The 25,870-nt window shown below is 39.2% G+C and overlaps 1 protein-coding gene across 4 annotated transcripts in view; it reads right to left on the reverse strand.

Moving 5' to 3' along the window:
• Positions 1-25,870, reverse strand: part of map3k4 (mitogen-activated protein kinase kinase kinase 4) — a 230,806-nt gene that overhangs the window by 60,975 nt on the left and 143,961 nt on the right. For all 4 annotated transcript variants that reach the window (XM_041174360.1, XM_041174347.1, XM_041174340.1 and 1 more), the window contains exons 7-14: positions 20,894-21,010; positions 18,516-18,615; positions 18,322-18,405; positions 14,949-15,215; positions 12,518-12,667; positions 8,095-8,256; positions 2,993-3,126; positions 2,826-2,904 (exon numbers count right to left, since the gene is read on the reverse strand). In XM_041174360.1, the coding sequence (XP_041030294.1) occupies positions 2,826-2,904; positions 2,993-3,126; positions 8,095-8,256; positions 12,518-12,667; positions 14,949-15,215; positions 18,322-18,405; positions 18,516-18,615; positions 20,894-21,010 (1,093 nt within the window). The remainder of the gene's footprint in view (positions 1-2,825; positions 2,905-2,992; positions 3,127-8,094; positions 8,257-12,517; positions 12,668-14,948; positions 15,216-18,321; positions 18,406-18,515; positions 18,616-20,893; positions 21,011-25,870) is intronic.

A 25,870-nucleotide genomic window follows, 5' to 3' on the forward strand; every position in this document is an offset into this window, starting at 1 on the left:
CAAAAAATCTAGTTAACGTTCAGCTTAGAAGCCAGCAGAGACCACAGAATGGCTCAATTACAAACTCTGTAGCAATTTCTGAAGCATTCCGACCTGATTTACTGACAAGACATCCAAACATGATCACCAGGTGACACACAGTATAGGCCACAAAAGGTGAGTGTGGCTAGAAGAGTAGTGGCACTGAGTAAATTGTTGGAGCTGCAGGCTAACAAGTGTCCGGGTCCTAATGGACTTTATCCTAGGGTCTTAAAAGAAGTGGCTTGTGAGATAGTTGATGCATTGGATTTAGTTTTCCAAAATTCCCTAGATTCAGGGAAGATCCCAGTAAACTGGAAAGTAGGAAATGTAACTCCATTATTCAAAAGGGGAGGGACAAAGAAAGCAGGAAACTACAGGCCAGTTAGCTTAACATCTATCATAAGGTAAATGTTAGAAGCTATTATTAAAGAAGCTATAGCAGGGCACCTGGATAAGTTCAAGGTGATCAGGCAGGATCAACATGGTTTTGTGAAAGGGAAATCATGCTAAACCAACTTGTTGGAGTTCTTTGAGGAAGTAACATATGCTGTGGATCAAGGGGAACCGGCGGATGTACTGTACTTAGATTTCCAGAAGGCATTTGATAAAGTGCCACATCAAAGGTTGTTGTGGAAAATAAAAGCTCATAATATAGAGGGTAACATGTTGGCTTGGATAGAAGATTGGTTGGCTAACAGAAAGCAGAGAGTAGGCAAAAATGGGTCTTTTGCAGGTTGGAAAGAGGTAATGAATGATGTATCACAGCGATCATGCAGAGACCTGTTTACAATTTATATAAATGACTTGGATGAGATGGTTGCCAAATCTGCTGACTACACAAAGATAGGTAGGAAAGTAATTTGTGGAGAGGACATAAGGAGGCTACAAAAGGATATAGATAGGTTAAGTGAGTGGGTAAAGATCTGGCAAATGGAATATAATATGGGAAAATGTGAAATGGTCCCTTTTGGCAGGAAGAATAAAAGAGAGGCACATTATCTAAATGGTGCGAGATTGCAGAGCTCCGAGATGCAGAAGAATCTGGGCATTTAGTGCATGAATCGCAAATGGCTAGTCAGGTACAACAAGTAATTAGGAAAGCTAATAGAATGTTATGCTTCAATTATACAGAACACTAGTGAGGCCTTTGACAAGGTGCCGCACAGGAGGCTGCTCAGTAAGATAACAGCCCATGGTGTTAGAGGCAAGGCACTAGCATGGATAGAAGGTTGGCCGTCTGGCAGGAGGCAGAGAGTGGGGATAAAGGGGTCCTTCTCAGGATGGCGGCCGGTGACTAGTGGAGTTCCGCAAGGGTCAGTGTTGGGTCCACAACTTTTCACTTTATACATTAATGATCTAGATGAAGGAACTGAGGGCATTCTGGCTAAGTTTGCAGATGATACAAAGATAGGTGGAGGGACAGGTAGTATTGAGGAGGTGGGGAGGCTGCAGAAGGATTTAGACAGGTTAGGAGAATGGGCAAAGAAGTGGCAGATGGAATACAACGTGGGGAAGTGTGAGGTCATGCACTTTGGTAGGAAGAATAGAGGCATAGACTATTTTCTAAATGGAGAGAGAATTCAGAAATCTGGTATGCAAAGGGACTTGGGACTCCTAGTCCAGGATTCTCTTAAGGTTAACTTGCAAGTTGAGTCGGTAGTTAGGAAGGCAAATGCAATGTTGGCATTTATTTCGAGAGGACTAGAATATAAAAGCAGGGACGTGCTGCTGAGACTTTATAAGGCTCTGGTCAGACCACATTTAGAATATTGTGAGCAATTTTGGGACCCGAATCTCAGGAAGGATGTGCTGGTCCTGGAGAGGGTCCAGAGGAGGTTCATGAGAATGATCCCAGGAATGAAAGGCTTAACGTATGAGGAACGCTTGAGGACTCTGGGTCAATACTCGATGGAGTTTAGAAGGATGAGGGGGGATCTGATTGAAACTTACAGAATACTGAAAGGCCTGGATAGAGTGGACATGGAGAAGGTGTTTCCATTAGTAGGAGAGACTAGGACTTGAGGGCACAGGCTCAGAGTAAAGGGAAGACCTTTTAGAACAGAGATGAGGAGAAACTTCTTGAGTTAGAGAGTGGTGAATCTGTGGAATTCATTGCCACAGAAGGCTGTGGAAGCCAGGTCATTAAGTGTATTTAAGACCGAGATAGATAGGTTCTTGATTGGTAAGGGGATCGAAGGTTACAGGGAGATGGCAGCAGAATGGGGTTGAGAAACTTATCAGCCATGATTGAATGGCGGAGCGGACTCGATGGGCCGAATGGCCTAATTTCTGCTCCTATGTCTTATGGAGGCCACATCTGAAGAACTGTGTACAGTGCTGGTTACCTTATTTAAGGTAGGATGTAAATGCGTTGGAAGCAGTTCAGAGAAGGTTTACCAGACTAGTATCTGCTGGAGTTTAGAAGAGTAAGAGGTGACTTGATTGAAATATATAAGAGCCTGAGGGGTCTTAACAAGGTGGTAGTAGAGAAGATGTTTCCTCTTCTGGGAGAATCTAGAACTAGGGGTCACCGTTTAAAAATAAGGGATCATCCATTTAAAGCGGAGATGAGTCTTTGGAACACTCTTCCTGAAAAGGTGGTGGAAGCAGAGTCTTTGAATATTTTTAAGGCAGAGATGCATTGATTCTTTGAAAGCAAGGGTTATTTGGGTAGGTGGGATGCAGATTTGAGGTTACTATCAGATCAGTCATGATCTTATTAAATTGTGGAGCAGGTTCCAGGGGTCGAATGGCCTACTCCTGCTCCTTGTTCGTATTATTTTTAAAAAGTAAAGGCAATTTACCACAAAGTCATCTTCAGGAAGAGCTGAAATAAATCCCGGTTCGATTGCCTGAAGAAAATCAAAGCCTTGGGTTGCCCACCTGTAAATAGACCATAACATTAGAAGGGTGTTACTGATCTGGAGGAAGACAATTGAAAAACATTTTTTTTTATTAGAATATATCTAACCTGGGTCTTGTTCCCCTCCCGCTTTCACATTTTGTAAGCACATAGGTCATCCATTTTCTAGCAAAGCTTATAAATTTGTCCCCCATCTTCTGCCTGAATTCTCCAGACATCAGACGCACAACTTCCTTGTGATACTGAAAAGACAAAAGTAATTTAAAAACCTTTATATATGCAGGTTGTCACAAAACGATCACATTGTTCATAATATTATTGTGGGATATTGTAAAGTAGGCTTATGTGTGAGCATGTGGGGTTGTGTGCATGGCTGATTAAATGAGAGACGGGTAGACTGCAAGGTAGAAATTATCAAATGAGTTAGATGTAAAAAGGCATTTGGACTGCTAATAAGTGAGCTAGGGTAAAGTCAGTAGATAAGGTGTGAATGAAATTTGCATTTTGAGATTGGTGAATAAGTGTTTGGTTTTCAAAGGGCTGGAAGGATGTTTACAACTAACAAGATAAATGAGGCAGGTTATGAAGTTGATTTTTCCCCAAAAGTGCTGACCATAATGATAACATTAAGGGATTTTATATTATGGGAAGCTTAAATTCAAAAGACATGGGGGAACAATGGGATTTACAAATCAAAGGAGGAGAAATATACTTAAAGAAGGGTGGTAGACTCCGTGGGGTACGGCTGTGAGAGATCTGAAAGATACACAGTGTGAAGCAGGCTTGGGGAAAAGCCTCTAGCCACTTTTCACGAAGCTGCTGTTCCAGTAACATTTCAAAGATAGACAAACAAAGTAATTGCAGGACTGAGCAATTGTACTGTTTATAGTGACGACTTGGCAGGTTTCAGTCAAACATAGGAGGAGCATTTACAACATCTGAAAGAACCGTCTGATCGACTACCATAAGCTAATTTGGTGGTGAGTGAATTTGCAAATGACTCCAAGAGATGTGGAAGTAAAAGCCATCATGAATTTCCCAGTACCTACAACAGAACAGGAAGTTTTGAAATTTCTGGGCATGAGTGGATTTTACTGGAAGTTTGTACCAAACTTTAGCAGTGTGGTTGCTCCATTCATGTTCCACTGAACTACTGAAAAAAGTTCAAGCAGTCTCAATGGACATGGGAGTGTCAGAATGCATCTGACAGTTTAAAAACTGTATTGACTAATACACCAGTTTTGGCAGCATCTAATTATGCCAAGCAGTTTAAGCTGGTGGTGGATGCAAGTGGTTTGGGTATTGGTGCTGTGTTGTAAGATGAAGAAACTGGCATTGAGAAGCCGGTAGGATATTTTTCACAGAAGCTGAATGTATATCAGGGAAAATATTCAACCATCGTAAAAGAGGCTCTGGGACTGGTGGCTTATGTTGCAAGCAATTCATCAGAAATAATTGTTTATACAGGCCACAATTCTTTAAAATTTCTGGACAAATTGAGACCCAAGTGCAAGGTTGCTCAGGTGATAGTTTACTACTGCAACCGTTTAATTTACAGATTATGGCTGGACAAGAAAATCTAATTGCAGATGCGTTGTCAAGAGTTTAAAAGTTCAAAGGAAATTGGACATTTAAAATGTGGACATTGGACTGAAATGACCTCTGTTGATACAAAGGATTTGTGTGTGTGTGTATATATATATATATGTATATATATATATATATATATATAGTCATGTTAATGCATGTACCTAGTAGTGTAATAATTTTATGTTTATAGTTAAGTATAGTAAGTAATGCAAGGTGGGTTGACAAAATAAAGCCGTTGTAAGGAACAGTTGTAAGGAACCTATCTTTTTATTTTCTGTTGGACTGTGGATCAGAATTACAATGGCTGCAGGTTTTAAGACATGTCGACTGGGATAGGATGAGAGATATACACAATGTTGCAGTCCTGGAACAGAGTGTGTCACGAAAGACAGGATGGTGTCGGAAAGGAGTCCTGGACCAAGGGAGCTGCCTGACAACAGAATTTTAATTGGCTCTAGACCAGGTGACCAGGGTTTGTGTGACGAGCAGTGCAGCTGAATAGCTCCTAGCCTGAAAGGAACAAGACCCAAAGCCTCTTTCTCCTGTGTGTGGAAGATTCCTGTAATTCACAATAATAGCTAGCTGGCTCTTCTTCTCATATCTCTATAACTTGCTCTCTCTGAAAACCCCTGGCAAAAGGTAAAGGGGAAAATCACTGTTAGAGACATTGAAAGGCAAGTGCTCAACCAGTGAACTAAATACTGAAAGTGTTGGAAGACCACCTCATGTCGTCAACAAGAACTGAAAGGAATTTGGAAGGCATTGATCAAAATCAACCCATCAAATCCTGTACTCTGGAATTGGTGCTATTGAACTGTTTTATCTCACCTTTAAAATCCATGTTTAGTGTGTCTTGTTTGGGTGCATATAGGGGTTTAAGAAGGGGCAGGGTTTGTTATAGAGTTAAAGTTCATATTTTTTTCGTTTGCCACTAGTTAAAGGCAATTTGCTCAATAAAGTTATTTACTTATTAAGCTACAAACCTGATGCTCATATTCTGATAACCTAAATTAAACAGTTAGGTAGAATTGGGGGTATCTGGTGGTTTGGTCAAACTTTTCACATTTGTCACGGCTTGGAGAACAGTGGGGCTTGATATAACAGCGCACTATTCCCAGTGAGTCGTGACACCGTCTTTTAAAATTATGACGGTTTATTTTTCCTTAAGGATGGAGGTGTCACAAAGCTATCATATTTTTCATAATATTACTGTGGGATATTGTAAAGTAGGCTTGTGTGTATGGGGTTGTGTGTGCAGCTGGTTTAATTAAATTAGAAACGGTTAGACGCAAGCTTGAAATTCAAAAGAGTTAGGTGTAAAAATGCATTTAAACTGCTAATGAGTGAGACGTTAAAGTCAGCAGATAGGTGCGAATGAAATTTGGATTCTAAGATAGGTGGAGAGGTGCTTGGTTTTCAAAGGGTGGGTAGGATGTTTACAACTAACAAGATAAGTAAGACAGATTATGTTGATTTTTCCTCAAAAGCATTGACCATAGTGATAACATAAAAGATTTTTATATGGGAAAAGTAAATTCCAAAGACATGGGGGAACAATGGGATATACAAATCAAAGGAGGGGAAATATATTTAAAGAAGGATGGAAGGCTGTGTGGGGTATGGCTGTGTGAGATCTGAAAGGTACACCGTGTGAAACAGACTGGGGGAAAAGCCAAACCTACATGATTCTGAGGGGGCTTGACAGGGTAGATGCTGGGAGGATGTTTCCCCTTGTGGGGAACTAAAGGGCAGTTTCAGAATAAGGGGGTATCCCATTTAAAATGGTGACAAGGAGAATTCCTTCTCTGAGGGCTGTTAATCTTCGGAATTTTCTTCCCCACAAAGGTAAGTGGAGACTGGGTCATTGAACACATTCAAGGCTGAGTTTGACAGATTTTTCATCTACAAGGGAGTCACAGGTTTTTTTTTGGGGGAGAGGGGCAGGGGGATGTGGCAGCAGGAAATTGAGTTGGGGCTGCAATCAGATCAGTCACGATATAATTAAATGGCGGAGCAGGCTCAAGGGGTTGAAAGGCCTACTCCTGCTCCTATTTCTTATGATCTAAGAAAACGAATTGGAATACTTTCTTAATGGTGAGATTAGGAGCTGTGGAAGGAGCAAAGAAATTTGTCTGTTCTTGTACTACTAAAAGCTACTACACAGGTACAAAAGTTATTCAAAAAGGCCAATGAAATGTTGGCCTTTATTTCAAGGGGGCTGGTTTACAAAGGGAAGGGAGTGAGGCTTCAGTTCTACAGAGCCTTGGTCAGACCCCACCTGGACTACTACGTTTAGTATCGGGTACTACATCTCAGGAAGCATATACTGCCTTTGGGAGAGATGTGCAGCATATTCACTCAAAAGGTACTATGTTTTAATGGACAGGTTGCATAAGCATGGCTTATATTCTCAAGAGTTTAGGAGGTTGATGGGCAATCCAATCTTGGTAAGTTAAAATTATAAAGGAATTTAACAGGATAGATGCAATGAAACTAGAGGGAATCAGAACAAGAGGGCATTATCTTAAAATTACAACTAGGCTATTCTGAAGTGAAATCAGGAAGCACTTATTCATACAAAGGGTAATGGAATTCTGAAACTTGCTCCCCAAAAAGCTACAAATGTGATTGATTGCAATTTTTAAGGCTGAAATTGATAGATTTTTGTTCGATAAAGGTACCAATGAATAATGAGGTATGGCTCTTAACTGAATGACAGAACAGACTCAAGTAGTTGAATAACCTGTGCCCATTCCTATAGGCCGCTTGTCTTTGATGGTCACAATGATTCCCCATGAAATGAGTCTGAGATTTTAGTGGTTATTTATGTGGCACAACTCAGGCAAAAATTGATAGTAAATTAATCCTCATATTGTGGTATGGTAGGGGATAGACAACAGATGGTGCCTGTGCTCTACCTTTACAGCGAGTGCTTAAATTGAAAAAAAATTGTTCCAGGCTGCAGAATAGACAGCCAAAAAAAATTATATGCATTACATGCTCACTAATCTCAATCTTGTTTTAAATTGAATGTTTAATAATGACAAGAAAAGGAGCAGCAAAAATAACAGGGCATTTTCAGTAACGTGAACAGCAACTTACAAAAAAAAAGTTTTGAAAACAACCTCAAGAGTCCATGCTACATACCACTTACTTTGTGGTGAGCAGCTTGAAGGTTCAAGTCCAAAGTTGCCTATAACTCAAATTTGCCTAACTCAATGAAGTTGCTATGTGAAACTTCAAACAAAGATGCTGTATTCCAAAATAATATCAATTATCACTTCTTGACGAAATTAAGCCACAACGAGTAATCATGAAGCAATATTGATGGCAATAGTTGGGGGCACGGGGAGTGGGTACTGCAATACCAGCGGAAGCAGTGTTGATTAAATTGTAAAAGTCAATAAGTTGCATTTTTAAAAAATTAATGACAAAAACATTTCTAAAAATCAATTTAGATCAGATTTCATATATAAAATTACCGATCATTCTACAGAACAGCAGCAAGTGATTTTAAATATTAGCTTAAAACCCAATTAGTTAATTTTAAAGGGATCTTGATAGAATAGGCTTGTTTTTTTTTAAATTAAAAACAAAATGAAGTGCATCAGGAGTATTACCTCAAAACCAAAGTTATAGCTTTGAATCATGGTTTCCCTGTAGTACTGCTGCAAAGTTGCACATTCAGATTCATCCATTTCAGCTTCGAACTCCGAATTAAACATCTTGTCAATCCTATCAATCGCATTACTAATCTTATTGCACAGCAATAACGCTTCTTGCTGAAATTTAAATTGGAAATCGTTAGGGAAACAGCCCAATTATCATGCATTAAGTTTAAGACGTCTGTATTTTGTTTGAATATCCTTGAGATTTGGACAGAAGTGTTAACTTGAAAGAAGGAACAGTCTCTCATTACAACAGTCAAAGCAAATACCCTGCAGTTCTAATCTATTGATGCTGCTGTGTGCTAGAGAAACATATTTATTGGATTACTAATGTTTATTACTTCTCTCTACAAATTGAACTGACAAATACATAGAAATTAATACTCTTGAATTGATCGAGACCAATAATCTATTAACTTTTTCAACCCAACAGCAGTTGAAATTTAATTTTTCCCAGATCTAAATTTTTCCTCACCCTCAAAGCAAAGAGCCAGGTTTTAGAGTTGCGATCTTTATAAAACTAACAAATATAATTTCATCAAAATTGGGGGAGGGGGGAAGACGGTGGCATAGTGATAATGTCACTGAACTAGTAATCCAGAGTAAATAAAAATAGAAAATGCAGCAAAAGCTCAGCACGTCTGGCAGCATCTGTAAGGGGAGAAACAGAGTTAAATGCCAGGATTTTCCAGCCCCATCATGGCAGGACCTGCCGCGGGAGATTCGGCAGCCCAGCCAAATGTCCATTAACTTTCAGCGGGACCGGACAATTCCGGTGACAGGTGGGGCTGGAAAATCCCACTTAACGTTTCAAGTCTGTATGACTCTCCTTCAGAGCAGTAATCCTGAGGTCCAGGCTAATGATTTGAGGACCTCTGTTCAAATCCAACCACTGTAGCTGGTGGAATTTGAATTCAATTAATAAATCTGGAATTGAAAGCTAGTATCAGTAACGGTTCCATTACACTATCAATTATCACAAAAATCCCTCTGGTTCACTAATATCCTTTACGGAAGAAATTCTGCCTACATGTGACTCCAGACAGGCAGCAAAGTGGATGACTCTTAACTGCCCCCTGAAATGGTCTCGCAAGCCAGTCAGTTCAAGGGCATTTAGGGATGGGCAACAAATGGGATGTTCACATCTGATGAAAGAATAAATTAAAATGGAGCATTGGTGCCAATATTGCAAAAGCTTTTAACAGTATTTTCTTGCAATGAGTGTTTAAGAACAACTTCCAATGAACGGACGCGTAACAAAATTGAAGCACCTGATTCATTTATAGAAATGTTCAAAATTATGCATTGGATACACTTACTTAAAATCAGGAAAAACTGCCTTTAAATAATTGATTTACAGGAAGACAGTTATTCTTGAATGCTTGGAAGTATTTTCCACTGTATCTTCAAGGCTCACAATACAAAGCCATTTGAACAGCAGCAAAACATTAGAAGTGAAAGTCAAAATTATGACAAACTCAAAGAAACAAATGTAGTTATTTTTAAGCACAGCGGTAGAAACTGCCATCACTCCAGCAACCTCTTAGCTGTGAAAACCGTCATGCTTTGGTGCCCAAGTACCTGCCCCAAGTCTACTTTCCCAATCTTTATTCTGTTTGCTATCCTTTTCTCATGGATTTTTTCCCCCAGTTATCGCATTTCTAATCCTTCACACATTCCTAAAAACACCACCAATATTATCTAATATATAAAAACAGAAAATTCTGGAATTACTCAGCAAGTTGATGATCTGAAACATTAACTCTGTTTCTATCTCCATAGATGCTGCCAGGCCAGCTGAGTATTTCTAGCATCTTTTGTTCTTATTTCAGATTTCCAGCATTCACAGTATTTTATTTTGTACTCAGCACTATTTTTTAGCCAAGTTGGTAAAGAGCTGACGTGCATGAATACCACCATGTAGCAATCTGCAAGTCCTAGGTGACTTGTCCTCTGCTACTTTCTCGCTACGACCACTCAAAGTTGAGAAATCCACTTTGTGGACAGAAGAGCAACTCTTCAAATACGACTGCAAGACAAAGTAGGCAAAACTTTCAACATCAGCTAGGTTTAAAATAGGCAGCAGCTGATCGCTCGTTTGTTTATACATCCCACTGATTTTCCACTAAATAAAAATTAGATATGGTGCCCAATTGAGCCCATTTTGTGGTCCCACTGAAGTTTAAAGTTTCACCCAATATATCGGTGCACAGACACCCTTCAATTCTTGCTCACTACGGTATATTCATGAATGTAGAACACTCCATATTTACTCATTCAGGTCACTCAAGATTGAAAATCACCTTCGGGGGAGGAAATAAACCATGGCCAGGATTTCCCAGTCATCGAACAGGGGTCAGGGCCCACTTGCCGATGCATAAAATGACGCGGGATGACGTAGGGCGGAACTCCTGACGTCACCCTGCCTCATGTCAATTTTCGGGTCGGCGGGGGCTCAGCCGATCAGCTATGCGCCCGCCAACCTGTCAATGGCCTATTGAGGCCATTGACAAAGTACTTAGCCTAATTAATGGACTTGCCCATCCAACCTTAAGGTTGGCGGGCAGGCTGGGAGCCCTGGCAGGCTTCAGAGAAAGCATGAAACCTCATCCACAGGTGGGATGAGGTTTCATGTAGGTTTTTAAAAAAAGTGTAACTAGAAGTGATGGACATGTCACATGAGGGGACGTCAGGGAATTTCTTTTTCTATTTTTAACATTTTTTAATGTAGTGCCAGTCTCCCTGAGGCAGCGCTTAGCCTCAGGGAGATGAGTGCCCTCTTATGCGCAAAAGAATGCACTCTCAACTCAGGGAATTCCCTCCACCTCCTCCCCCGAACAGGGAGCGCATTATGCTTCCTGGCGGACATCACGCTGGGCGGGCCTTAATTAGCCCACCCACGTAAAACAGCAGTGTGCCCCCGATTGGGGGTGCCGATAGGAGGCACGCCTCCACGCGCCAGTTCCTGAATTTCCCCTTGATGGGGGGATAATTCTGCCCCATGTAAGGTACTCTAGTCGAGTATACATATAGACGTAGGCTTATGATTCAAAAACAAAAGATTTTGCTTTCTTTTTATTTATATATGGCTTGCAGATTTGTACTATAGTTTGAAATAATGATGTGTCGTCCATTCCCATAATGCTTCAGGATTTAATACTGCATGGTACAATTTAATTGACTGTACAGTTTTGCTTCTGCGGAGTTGCAGGATGTGGGTTACAGGATGTGAGATTTGTGCCGACTTTTTACTCTTATAGCCCTGCAATGAAAGAAGATAGCCAAAGCAGTCTCAAGATAGTAAGTGGGATAACAGGGCAGAATGGTAAACAAGTCGGCATCTGGTATTTTATCACTACTCTCAATTTCTGAGGGACTTATTCATAATAAGAATTGTCATACCATAATTAATCAGCAAGGACACAGTGGGTGAAAAGTAACCGATTGAAATCTTGTGCTTTCCTTAATAATTTATAGTGTGTCAGGGTCAAAATGATCATTTATGATATGTTTCTGCCCAGAGAAAAACAGAACAACTGCGTTTATTTCTCTGCATCTCTACTGCTTAATGGCATTACATGCGTCTAGATATGGACAATAAAAGAATTACATTGCAACCATATTTGGTTTGTCAGATTCATATTGTCTTCCAACTGCAACCTACCAATGTGTAACACAGGTATTCTATCACCAGACCAGCTGGCTATCCAAAAGTGTCAATTACCTACAGAGAGGGCCTATGAATTATTGCTTTAAACAGGTGGAGCTTCATCAAACATTAAATTACTTTCAAAATATCGCTTTAAACTTTGTCACAATATTCTTAAGGATAATCATAACATTTTGATCATGTGTGTGCTTGAATGTTCTGAATGTTTAAGTTGCAGGGTCATAAAGAATGGGCTACAACTAGGCTTTGCTTAAGTGATTCAATGTCTTACTTCTGGCCCTAATTCAGGTTTCCTTGGTCTTGACATGCTCAACATTCTTCTCACTGTTGCTGCCTCCTTTTGCATCCAAAGCCCCAAAACAGATTTCTTATAGCCTTAGTTCCAAAGGTAACAAAACAGTATGCCTAAGTGTAGAAATTCTCTGTTCTGACCTAATACAATTGAACAAAGATTGAGGATAAAATACAAAATGATGGGGATATGATATAGAGATAATAAGCTTAAATAAGTAACAATCAGATGAAAGCCACAAACACTTCTTCCTTTCAATACAGTTGACAATAAAGGCTTTTAAGAATAGCATTAAAAGCCATGTTCCACTGAGCAGCTTTGAATTGTCTACAGTATTGAATTTGTAACATGGGACTTTCTATTCTTAATTACAAATTATAAATATAAATAAATGTGAACAAGACAGAAAATACCTTCAGCTGCTCCAAAGCTTTGGCTATAACGGGCTGGCTGGATGTCTGCTCCCGGTGCAGAGAGATTAGACTTTCTATGGATTGTTGAAATGTTTTACGTTGACTCACAAGATGGGAAGACTGCATGACGACCAACAATAAATTATTAATCTGAGGAAAGTGAAGTAATATAAAAAAATTAAGTTTGCAGATTAAGCAGTGACAATTCACTCAAGTTCAGGATACAAATGTAACATGCAATTTAATATATCTGATAAAATTATTCCAGCATGATTAAACAATATAATCAAATTATTGGGACCATTTATTGGTTTTATTTAAAAAAAAACATTAACTTGTTAAAGTGAATGTTGGAATGTTATTTATTGATTTTTTTAAACAATTACTATAATATTCCCTTATTCTTTATATTGTAAAGGTTAAACTAGATTTTTTGATATGATATCTTCTTGGGATTTAATATAGTTTAGCAGGATTTTAAAACCTTGGCCCCTCATGCTCAAATTGTAAAACAGTATCAATATTTAAAAGACTAGCTTTTCCAGTTATTGTAATGGGAAGTTGATCTCCTGTAGTACTGCTCAGCCAGTAATACCACTCTCATCCCTCAAATTTCTCATCCCTCACTCCCCAATATCAGTGAGTTCTACCAAAACCATCCCTCAAATCCCCACTCCCTAATATTACTGCACCTTACCAAAAACGTCCCTCTAAGTTCTGCTCCCCAACATTACTGCACCGAACCAATACCACCTTCCAAAGCCCTGATCCCTATTACTGCATCCTACAAACACAACCCAATGAAGCTCCATTCCCTAATATTACTGCACCAACCAACACCATGTCAGTTCTCCAACCACAAATCAGAGATTCCACATACCAGGGGGTTTCTTATGTCTTCCAGCAAGACTAGCCATTCATACAGTAGATCAGGACTTGTTCTTTGTAAGTCCCATCTGTTGACACAAAAGTCTAGAAGCTTGTGAAGTCACATTTTTTTTGTAAACAAAGCAGAATTATGATTTTTTTTTTATTGTCCAGGTAACTTATGAAGAATGAGGAGTAGTTTAAACAATTTAGCACAGAGGGCCTTCTAACACCCCTTTACACACTCTTAAGCAATACTAATCAGGCCTGATTTTTATTCAAGATGCATAGACCTGAATATAGGTGTTGGCATGTTTTGTCCCCCTCCAATCTTACTAAACAGGTGTCGACCATGGTTCAGTTGGTAGAACTCTCAACTAAGTCAGGAGGTTGTGGGATCAAGCCCCACTCCAGGAATTAAGCACAAGAATCAAGGCTAACAACTCCAGTGATGCCTTTCGGATGAGACATTAAATGGAGTGAGGGTGGGGATGGATGTAAAAAGATCCCATTGACATTATTTTAATGAAAAGCAGTGGAGTTATCCCTAGTATCCTGGCCCCTCAATCAACATCACAAAAAAAAAATCATCTGCTTACTACAACAATGCTGTTTGTGGGAGCTTGCTGTGCACAAGTTGGCTGCCATGCTACCCTATATTGCAATAGTTACTACACTTCAAATAAAAAGCTTAATTGGCTGCAAAGCACTTTGAGATGTCTGGTGGTTGTGCAAAGGTTTTACATGAATGCAAGTCTTTCTTTTAATCCTGAACAGCAATTAAACACAATGTAATTTCATCCTCATCCCCACCACTGCCACTCTACTGCAACTTCAGCCACAAGGCCAAGTAGTTATTGGCAAGAAGCATTAGGAGGGACATGACAGTTTCACATCTAACTCTTTCTAACAATGCAATAATTTCCTCCATCTTCCTCTCTCCACCTTCCAGCGAGCCAAAACCTAGCTTCCCCCCTGATGGTACCTAATCCCTCATCAGTCCTTCCAATTCCTAAATTTGCCTCAGAACTCCCTGCTTCCTCCCACAGTACTCTTCATAGTATAGTTCCACTACAGTACAGCCATCTTCATATTTCCATAACTAAGCCCATACATCCCCCACCCTTACTGCTTCCACAGTCCAATGCTCTCTAATCTGCTTCAGCAATTTCTAAGTCGCTACATTTAACTACATTGGCCTATGAAGAGCATAAGATTTAAAAATGCAATCTAGGTTAGACGATAATAACCTGCATTCTAAACTAAATAAATTCTAAGTAAATTTCAGAAACTTGAATTCTGCTCTCACCATTCTCTACCTTGTCTTCCTTATTCTTTTTCTGGCTGGTTAGAACTCCTATGAAGCATCTTTGAACTCTATATTATGTTAAAGGCACAATACAAATTGATACTGTTTTAACTAATTGTAAGCTGTCACTTCGATCCATTTCATATATTCTAGTTATGGAATAAATAGTGTTGCACATTGTACATGTGATGGCCTGTAATTCATTTTAAAGAGCTTCCAAACCAATGATGCATGTATAATCATTAAGTCACATACCTGCATGCTTCTCAGTGTATCCATAGTTTCTACCTGGGGCAGTACTTTGATAGACTGGCCTCCCCATAATTTCCAGTTATCTTCCTGATCTTTATCCTTAGGGTCGTCTTTGATGAGAATTAAGTAAGCTTCATCCACTGATTCATCAGATTCCTTTGAGCAGTCCTTTCCAGCTGTTGCACTAAGCAGCTGGAGTATCTGAGATTTTCGCTTTGCAAGGTCAAATGCAACAAAAATATGCAGGTCCTCCAGTCCAGGGATTTGAACCTGAGAAGGGAAGGTATGGCAATGCAGTTATAGTCTTTTCAGCACCTTATTTATTAAAATAAAAATATTAGGTTCAAAAATATTTTCTATACAACACTTGCATTTTTTCCAGGGCCCAGCATTAATTATTTCACATACGAAGTAAAATTATCACCACTGGATTACTTAACCATAATTTGTTAATCAAAAAGACCTTTATGTATGATAATTACCAATCTTTTACCCAGGGCATACATCACGAGTAAACTGTCTAACCAATTGGAAAGAGATTTCAGATTGGAATTACAAGACTTTCCCTCCGTAAAGCATGAGTTTACATAATTCCCAAGAGGTTACCTCCAGTCACATTAATTATATAAGCAAATTAAGCATCTTTTAATGCAACAGAATATTTATATATTATATAGCTTATTAAAAAAACTTGCATTTACAACTCTTGTTCTTTTCTAACTCGGTGTTTTTTTTTTGGGTGTTATTTTCTGTGGTTTACTGCACATAATTTCTCTCTGTTTTGCTGTCAGGCTCTTATTTAATTTTGGTGCTTATTTCTGATTATTTTTTCCTCATTTTCTCTCATCATTCGTTTTCTCTAGCTTTCACTATGTCTTGTTCCCTCTGTCATTGTTGATTTCACTTCGTTATTGAAGATGGCCATTTCTTGCATGCTGTGTACACAAGTAACACCTGAGTGAGATAGGATTGTGCTTGGCCAGCCTCATTTTCTCAATCTTGCACATCTGTTCCCAATGGCTTGACAAGTCATAACAAATGGAGATGTGGTCATCTGCAACAGATGTTCTGCAGTACCTTTGCCCACGCAAATGAATTTTACAGTTGTGCTGCGATGCTTTCAGTGCCAATAAGGGAATACCATGGGCTCGACTACACCCGTCAAGGTAGCTTTTTTTGTGCACTTGAGGAAGGCTGATTGGAGATAGGCATTCTCTCTGTGGACACCTGCTAACCTCACCCAGTTTGGCCTGAAAACCAACATAGGCTGTCAGTGTGCAGCTGCTGCTGTGCACAAGTAGCTACAAAGGGCCAAAGGTGAGAGCTGGGTGTGTGCCGAGGACCTGGTGCAGTTATCCATTCAGCTATGAAGTAGGATGCAACTGACTCCTGCAGAAGGGAATCTATCTGACACACTTCACACACCCACTCTTCTGCATCACCCCATATAACTACAAACTCTCTCTCTCTCTGGCTGTTATATGATTTCTTGTATCACAGTACATAAATTTAATCTCATTTGTTTTTTTTTTAAACAACCTGTTTGCAGCAAGATAGTACATAAGAGCATAAGAAGTGAGGAGTAGGTCATTTAGCCTCTCTGTCATTCAACAAGGTCATGGTAGATCTTCTACCACAACTCCATCTTCCTGTACTATCCCCATAGCCCTTAATTCTTATAGTACCAAAAATCTATTGGCCTCTAACTTGAATATACTCAATGACTGAGCATCCGCAGCTCTCTGAGCTGGAGAATTCCAAAGTTCTGAATGAAATTAATTTCTCAATTCAGTCCTAAATGGCCAACCCTTGCTCTGAGGCTGTGTTCTAAATTCCCCAGCCAGGGGGAAAAAAAGATCCCAAATGGCTAGCCCTTAAGAATCGTTTGTTTCAATTAGATCACCTCTCATTCTTCTAATCTCATTCCATGGACCAGTCTAATAAATTTTCATTGCTCTCCCTCTAGGGCAAGTATGTCCTTCCTTAGGTAAGGTAGGTAGGATGGGTACTAGGTCAGGTTGTGCAGGTGATGTTGGAACACAAATGAACGATATAAAATAGGCTCAGCCAACTCATAAGGAGAGAGAACTGAGGCAGGGAAAATTGCAGAGGAAACAGTAAGGTCAGAAAACTTGGGACTGACACATGGGAGGCAGTGGGCATGGGAACACCCATTGGAGTTTGGAGATTGGTTCTAGGACAGTATGGCACAGGGTTGGATGAGATGGTGGTCTGTCAATATTTTATTAGTCACTACCAGCACACAGGGTCCCAGGACTGTGGCAAGAATGAAGCTGTGCAAATTGAACAATGGATGTTGTACTGACACTCCAAAAAGGAAAGCAAGTAGGAAGTTGGCACTGAGAGTGGGTCACTCCAGGTTGCAAGTGTAGATTGGCTGGGAGAAGCCACACGTGTGCAGAGTTCCAATAAAGTATTTGGACTTGATTGACCAGTTAAAGCAACCAACTCCAGGACCTGGACATTGCACTCAGGTCCCCTACAGAAGGTAGGCCCAAAGGAAGAAAACCATCACAGATTTGCATTTCATTCTGTAAATATATACCTTTCATCTTTTTGATGGCATTCTTACCTCCTATGTTCTAAAATATTTTCAGCTGTATATAGAATGAGTGGGACAGAGGTGCATGGCTACAAAAAGTAGCTACAAAGTTTTATTTAACAATTTGATTGATTCTGCCGAGCTGCAACTGGATACTGGAACACATCATTGTGATCAATTATACAATAACAATACATAAACGTATATGTATATAAAACTACAACTATATAGACAGTAATACTTGACTAAAAGAAAAATGTTTCGCACACGTGATTGTAAGAGAGTGTGATGTACATGTTCAAGATGTGATGTATGATTTATAATCAGATAGATATTTATGCTACAGATAACATGCTTTAACTACAAAGATTATACAGATAGTGGTCAAAGTAAACCATCATACACTCAAAGTTGTTAAGTTTAGAGACATTTATGCAAAATATTTCATATCACCAATGTGAAGATTAAATTGCAGCATCCAAGTGTTGAAATTATTAAGAGAGTGTTCAATAAATAACTGGAAATTGCATTAAAGAATTAGATAATCAAACATATGTGAATGTAGTATCTTGAAATTATAACAAAACAGCCTTGGCTTTGTCGACAACTTAATGTAAACAAATGCTAGATAATCAACTATATCATTGTATTGACAATTGAAGTATTAGTACCTCAGCTAAATGCAGAGAACTGGAAAACCCTGTCTAGTTTTATCACAAAAACACAAGATTTATTGAACACTCCAGGACTATAAATGCATGTTATGGTTTCAATATGGAAACTGATTGACAACATTCAAAACAAAAACATTACCTTGACATGTTTTTTTGTTTTAAGGGCTTCCAAAACATCTGGAACAGGAGCTGACAAAGTAAATTCAGCTGCTATTTCTAGGTCCTAAATCAGAAGAAAGAGTTTTATTTTTGGCATAAACTCTAATTCTTTTTTGTTGAGAAAGTAATGTAACATTGCACCAGACTATATTTACAGTGGCGTATATATATTACCTTTCTTAGCATTTTAGCAAACCCCAGAGCCTTGGATGCTCTCTCCCGAGCTTCATGAAAGAGCTCTTTTAATGCGCGACTGGTCTCTATAATGGACCTCCTGTAAAGACAATGTTACATTACAAATTCACCTTTTTGGAAACAGACACACACACAAAGTTAGTAAGGAAAGGGAGGGAAAAATAATATCAGTCTCCACTCTCAATCCCTTAAGTTTCACTGTTTAAATGAAAAAAATTATATCGTGACATCAGAATGTCCCAAAACACTTTACATATATTTCTGAAGTGCAGTCACTGTAGAATAACTGCTTTACATTCTCCAAAATATATTTTTTATGCACAAAAACCATTTATACAGACTAATTTAATAATTCAATTTACACAATGTGATGTACTTTACCTCCCCCTACCCCCAGCACTTCCTGACCCCAATCCAACTAGGAGTTCTCTCTAGCTGTTGCCAATAATTAGAAAGATGAGATGAGAATCTTTTCAGAGTCATCTAGTATGGACTGACAAACTCTGAAATGGGAATGCACAGCTTTATTCTATGCAAACAATGGGCACATTTGCCAAATAATGATCAAGAAATTCACATCCCCAAGATTATTGCATTATAGATGCCATGAAAATCTATCAGATTAGGCTACACAAAGAAAAAAAAACTTCACATGGAAAATTCCAAACCCAAAGGAGACACACAAAACAAAATAAATAAAACAACAATATAGCACTGTGATTAGTGAGGTCTAATGACAACACAAAGGAACCTAATCTTTTTATAATCTGTGTTTTAGACCTTAGTGTATATAAAATTATGGCTGCTAGTTTTTTCCTCATCATCTTTTATTTTTTTTTAAGAGTTCTCAGTAGCTATAACAACCAAATGAGTCATGCTAAGGAAGAAAGCACCATTTCTCAATTTACTATAAGATTTTAACTTAAATTTCAGTTACCAATGAAATTTATTTTACCCATTTTACTCTTGCATCAATAAATGATGATACTAATGCAGAGAAATCTACCATTAACTCTCTTTAGCAAAGATGAAAATTTTCAACGAAACATGTGCATTTACTGCCTTTAATGACCTCAAAATGTTCCAAAGCATTTTACGACCAATGAAGTACTTTGGAAGTGTATTGTTGTTGCAATCTAAGAAAACTGTACTCTGCAAGCTCCCACAAACAACAACTGGTAATGATCTGTTTCATCAATTCTAACTGAGGTTTTCATATTGGCCAGGACACTGGGGGAAAACTCCCATGTCTCTTCTCGGAGAGTGCCATGGGATCATTTATGTCCACCTGAGGTGGTAGCTGGGGCCTCGGTTTTAGTATCTCAACAACTTTATTTATTTGTGTGTATTGTTTCATCCAAAGACAACATCAAGTTTCTGAATGAGAGGTGAGAGTAGTGCAAGTGAGTCACAGCCGACACCTTAGCAACTAGGAGAGTCAATGAAACCGTCCAAATGATTCTGATAGGGCTCAATCCAACTTCCCCCCACCCCAAATCAAATGTAATTATTTTAAGACATTTCTTTACCTGGTGTAATCATGCAGGATTATGAAATTATTTTCTCGTTTATAATGGTAGCTTTGAAAGAAGAAGAAAACAGAAAAACCACTGTTTTGGGAATAAGTGTTCCAAGCATAAAGGGATCATTTTCTGGCCCTGCAGAAATCCCAACATGAAATGGAAGCTCTGGATCTGTAAAACCGTGTAGTGAATCTACATACCGTCACTAACACAGTGCAATAGTCCACCAGCATCCTAAATGAAACAGAGAAACCAGCCAAAATGAACTGCTTAGGCTCAGGTTAGACACAGTATCTCCAGTTAAAACAACCCTTTTCTGTCTCTCTCTACCCTCTCTTCTCCACTGTAACTTGGGGTCAATTTACTTCAAACAGAATAATCTATCATTGGTGCCTCATCTATCTTCAGTTGAAAATGGCCATAGGAACAAGCACAAAGTAAATTCCAGTCACTTGCAAGATCATTACAGTGCAGCAAGCCATGTTCTAATTCAATTTAACTCCTCTCAAATACTTAAAGAAAACAAAAAGTGCTGGGGAAACTCAGCAGGTCTGGCAGCATCTGTGGAGAGAGAATCAGAGTTAATGTTTTGGGTCTGTATGACTCTTCTTCAGAGCTGAAGAAAAATCATACCGACTCGAAACATTAATTCTGTTTTTCTCTCCACAGATGCTGCCAGACCTGCTGAGTTTTTGCAGCATTTTTTGTTTTATTCCAGATTTCCAGGATCTGCAGTATTTTGCTTTTATCCTTGAATACTTTAATTTTAAAAAACAGAACACTGAACACATTTGTTTACCAATTGTTAAAGGATTACAACTATGTTTACAGTACCTGATTTCATCTGATGCAGTACTATCATCAGCGCTTGCCCAGAATTCGTCACAACTTTCCTGAAGTCCAGAATCTAAGAATTCTCCAGTGGACTTTAGCAGCATTCCAGCTATATCACTAATTGGGAAAATGCAAAATTACAAGTCTAAACTACATAACACATCTAAACTACTAATTAGAACAAAATGCACAGGATCATTCCTGAACAGAGTCGATTGCTCCTATTCCACAGCTAGCATCTGAAGTATACATAAAATATTAAATAATCATTTGTAAAATATACTTTGATGAAGGGAAACAATTACTTAATGAAAGACATACAAGGCTTCTTTACGGCCATAAAGTAAGAGACCTAGAGATTTATCAGGTGGGCAAAAATCAAAAACAGTTTAACTTTTAATCACTGAACATACATACTGCAATATCGGTCCAGATTTAACAATTTCAAAAATGATTAATTAGCTCGAGAAAAATGGATCAATAGTTAAAACGATGCATGTAAAGTACATCTGTAACCATACTTATAACAGCAACATGGGAAATACAATTCTAGAACACCTCATCCCATGACAAGATTTGTAATCCGCCTGATTTGGAAGCTTCCCGAGAGGCAAGGCTATTTTGGACTGGTGAATGGGTGAGGGGGGCAGCCGGGGTGGTGAAGGTTGATCACATGCCTTATGACAGTAGACAGAAGAAATAGTTCTGAAGATATTGGAGACAGCCTCATGCTGGGCCACTTCACCCACCTCCCACCAGACACCAGAGGTGAGGCACTGGCCAGGGTAACCAGGGGAAAATTTCTCTTCTCCCTCCCAGTTACTTTATTTTAAAAAAATGATATTATGTTGCTTTCCAAAGAGGATATACACTCCCTTGCAGGTTTCCCCATGCTGTGTGCCACCTGCCAGAAACAAATAATCTGTTGTTACATTATACTTATGTTGCAGCAATACTGCCAAAGGTAGCCAGAACTATGGCAGCAGCACAACATAAATGCAGTAGTGCTTGTACCATTACAAGCAGTTTAACATTGAAATTATATTTTACCCTTCACATCAATACCAAATTGCAGTCAATCATGCAGGCTAGCAAAAAAAACTTCTGCATAGTTAAAAACGTATGTAGGTTAAACAATGTTTCCAAATTAAAGTCAAAAATCACAGTTCAAATCCCTCCATGGCCTTGCCCCTCCCTACCTCTACAATCTCTTCCAGCCCAACAACCCTCAGTTCCTCCAAATCTGGGCTCTTGTGCATCCCTGATTTCTATCGCCCCACCATTGCTGCTGACCAGTCAAGACATAAGCTTTGAAATACTCTCCCTAAAACTCTCTGCATTCTTCTCCTCCTTTAAGATGCTCCTTAAAAGTGACCTATGCGACCATGCTTATGGTCACTTTTCCTAATATCTTACGTCACTTGTAGTCAGATTTTGTCTAACTATGCTTCTAAAGAGCCTTTGGGATGTAAAAATGCAAATTGCTGTTGTACTGCGGATTTAAAATTAAGTACCGCTACCACTGCTGTGAAGCCTCGACTTCCCCCAATAATAAACAGTATAAATTATAAGAATAGCAGTACCCTTAACACATTGAAGAAATTATTCAAGTAGAAGTGTACTATAATGTAACAAAGGCATCAGCCAACAGGTGGGAGAGACACACACCACAACTGCAGGAAGAGCAATTCCACTCTTCATATTCCTCAAAAAGCAAGGATAGGACAATAAGGAAAATATTAATGTCATGCAGTTACATTCTGGGTCAGTGGTTCCCAAACTGTAGATTGCGACCGAATTGGGGTCACAAAAATAGCAAAAGGAGCCTCAAGCTCCCCTCCACTCCAAGGCTGCATCCTGCACCACTGTGATGCCCAGCTGGCGTCCAACCCTGCCCTTGCCCTGCTCATCTGTTGGTTTCTCCCTTTGAAAGAAGGGATAACAAAAGTATGTATGTGTGTGCGGAGGCGATGAAGAGAGAAAGAAGAGGGGCTGATTACAGACTGTATGGGGGAAGGGGAATGATTACATTATGTGTGGGCAATGGAGAGGGACTGAAATCCTTAGTAGAAAATTAAAAGTTTATTTGTTCCCATCTCACATTAAACTCAATGATGTCAAGATCACCTTTAGGGAACCTCGGTTGATGTTGTTATGGCTGAGTAATACTGCAAACATAAACATCAATTGTATCTGCTGAGTCCAGGACAAGATCCATGAGCTGGAGCAGCTCAGATAAAGTAATGGACTGGTGAACATGCGAAGATACATACGAACAAGGAGCAGGAGTAGGCCATTCAGCCCCTCGAGCCTGCTCCACCCTTTAATAAGATCATGGCTGGCCTGATAGTGACTTGAAATCTGCATCCCACTTATACCAATAACCTATCATCCCTTTGCTTACCAAGAATCTATCCACCTCTGCCTTCAAAATATTCAAGGACTCTACTTCCATCGCCTCTTAAATGAGCGATTCCTTATTTTTAAACAGTGACCCCTAGTTATAGATTCCCCCACAAGAGAAAACATCGTCTCCACATCCACCCTGTCAAGACCCCTCAGGATCTTATATTTCAATCAAGTCGCCTCTTACTCTTCTGAACTCCTAGTCTGTCCAACCTTTCCTCATAAGACAACCCATCCATTCCAGGTATTCATCTGGTAGACCTTCTCTGAACTGCTTCCAATGGATTTACATCCTTCCTTAAATAAGGTGACCAGTACTACACACAGTACTCCAGATGTGGTCTCACTAGTGCCCTGTATAACTGAAGCATAATCTCCCTACTTCTGTATTAAATTCCCCGCACAATAAATTATCTATAATAATATTTTTCCAAAGTACTTTAAATTCACAGGTTTCCATATTTATATGATGTATTATATGTTGATCTATAACAAATTTTAATAAGAATATTAAAATGCTGCTTTATTTGCTGTTCTGTTTCTGTTGGGGGTCTGGGGTCACGTTTATTTTCAAGTGTTAAGATGGGGTCACATTGAAAAATACTTTGGAAAGCACTGCTCTAGGTACAGTGTTTAGAACATGGCATTTTCGATAAACTGTTACTGACAAAAAGCCCATGAATTCTTATAAAATGAATTACATAGCTGCTCAAGGATAAGGAATAAACTACACACTGGAAGTGATCAAGGGAGTGCCCCATGTGGAGAAAACTGACAGATCAAATGGTTTGTTTGTATATTGTGACACACTAATAAAGGCATTTCACCACTGAGATACTTGTACATCTTCAATATTGTAATGAATCCCAATTTTACCGTCAACTACTGAACTGCAGAGATGAGAAAGATACTTGATCAGAGCTGAGTGGATTGATTTCTGCTCTTTTAGGCCCTGGTAGTGGCATATTTGGGGTCAATGCCTTTGGGTTGAAAGCATAGGGGTAAAGGGAGGGTGAAGGAGATTCAAAATGCTTCATCTTACAGCAGCTTGCTTGTTTTCTTGAGATTTACATACAACGTGAAGGCAACGCCATTGTGTAGAGACCAAAGCCTGGATTTTCACTGAGTCAGACTGATTCGGAAGCCTTTTAAAAAAAGGTAGACAGGACCCAATTCCAGGATACCCAATTCCATTCTAGTTTCCAGCAATTTTTGTCAGTGAGGGATAGTGAGCCTGCACACAGTACTCCCACCCTTGCTTGCTCCATTGTGGGGGTGGGCTTGTCTAACATCTCCACCATTTTTTGTTTGGAGCCGCATCCCTTCAGTAAGTATACTTGGTTTATGGCCTCTCAGAGGCATGAACTATGGGGAGCCCCAGTCCCAAGTGGCAAACAAAATTAAAGTCACCTGCTCCTAGATTCCTTCATTCACAGGTTTTGAAATACAATAAAAATGTTCTCTCAAGTTTCAATTGTTAGATGCTGTACTGTAAGGTAGATAATTTTCACTGCATGGTTGATTATAGGGCTTTGTCCTGCAAAGATAAGTTGACCGTTACATTGATCAGCAACATGTAACTGTTGAGATGCATTAGAATTCATATGCATTCAAAACTAAGAAAACATTGCTTGTGAATTCTAGTATAATGATTTGAAGTGATTTAAAGGCCCAGAGCCATTTAAAATTAGGGAGAAAAAAAAACTTTCATTGGCTGTCAGTTAGAGGGAAAAAAAGACCTCTGTTGTTGGAGAGCATTGATTGACAGGCCATCTGGCGTAGCTTAGTTTTTTAAATTTAGCCATCTATTTTTGCAATTTCAATAGGCTCTATTGTCTGAGAGCTGGGATGGTTTCTCATGGCAGTTCAACTTATTGTGGATGAGTTTAAGTCAGAACTACTTATCTCAGCAAGGGACACAGGCATTTTGATTGATAGTTTTAAGGGGTTCTTAAAGGATTAGCTGTCTTTGATGTGGCTAGTGAAAATAGATGTTTGTTTTTACAACAGATTCAAGGGATTTAATTTTTTTGGAACCGTTTTTTTTTGAAGTTTTTTTTCATATTGTGTTTGAATGAGATTAGGTTTTTAGAAGTTCATTTTTTAATGTCCATTTTAAAGGCATTGTGAGCTCTACCCACTGTGGATATTGGGTGAGTGGCTATGGAGGGGGCTTGGGGATATAGGAGGTATGAGTGAGCACGGAAGATTTGAGGGGGCATGTGGGGTGGCGGGTGAGGATTTTAGGGCCTGACATTCATCATTGCAGCTGTAATGTCCCATCTGCCTACCTCCACTGACACCTCAGGTCTCTCTGGGCTCGACTGTATTTTGCCCCACCTCACTGGGATGAAAATATAGCAGGCTGGGGCTCTTTTAAAGGAGTCGAGTGTGATGGGTTGGGAAGTTTTCCGACTCAACTTCCTGCCTACTCCACAAAAAATCTGGCCCTGTATGACTAAATTTCATGAATTCTGCACGTACTCAGAAAATAGGAACTAATAAGATTGCTCAAGTCTGATAAAAAAAAATTGCACAAAATGAATAAAACTTTGTCTTTGGAGCTTGGCA

Source organism: Carcharodon carcharias, chromosome 2 (genome assembly GCF_017639515.1).
Source record: "Carcharodon carcharias isolate sCarCar2 chromosome 2, sCarCar2.pri, whole genome shotgun sequence".
NCBI classification, from domain to species: Eukaryota; Metazoa; Chordata; class Chondrichthyes; order Lamniformes; family Lamnidae; genus Carcharodon; species Carcharodon carcharias.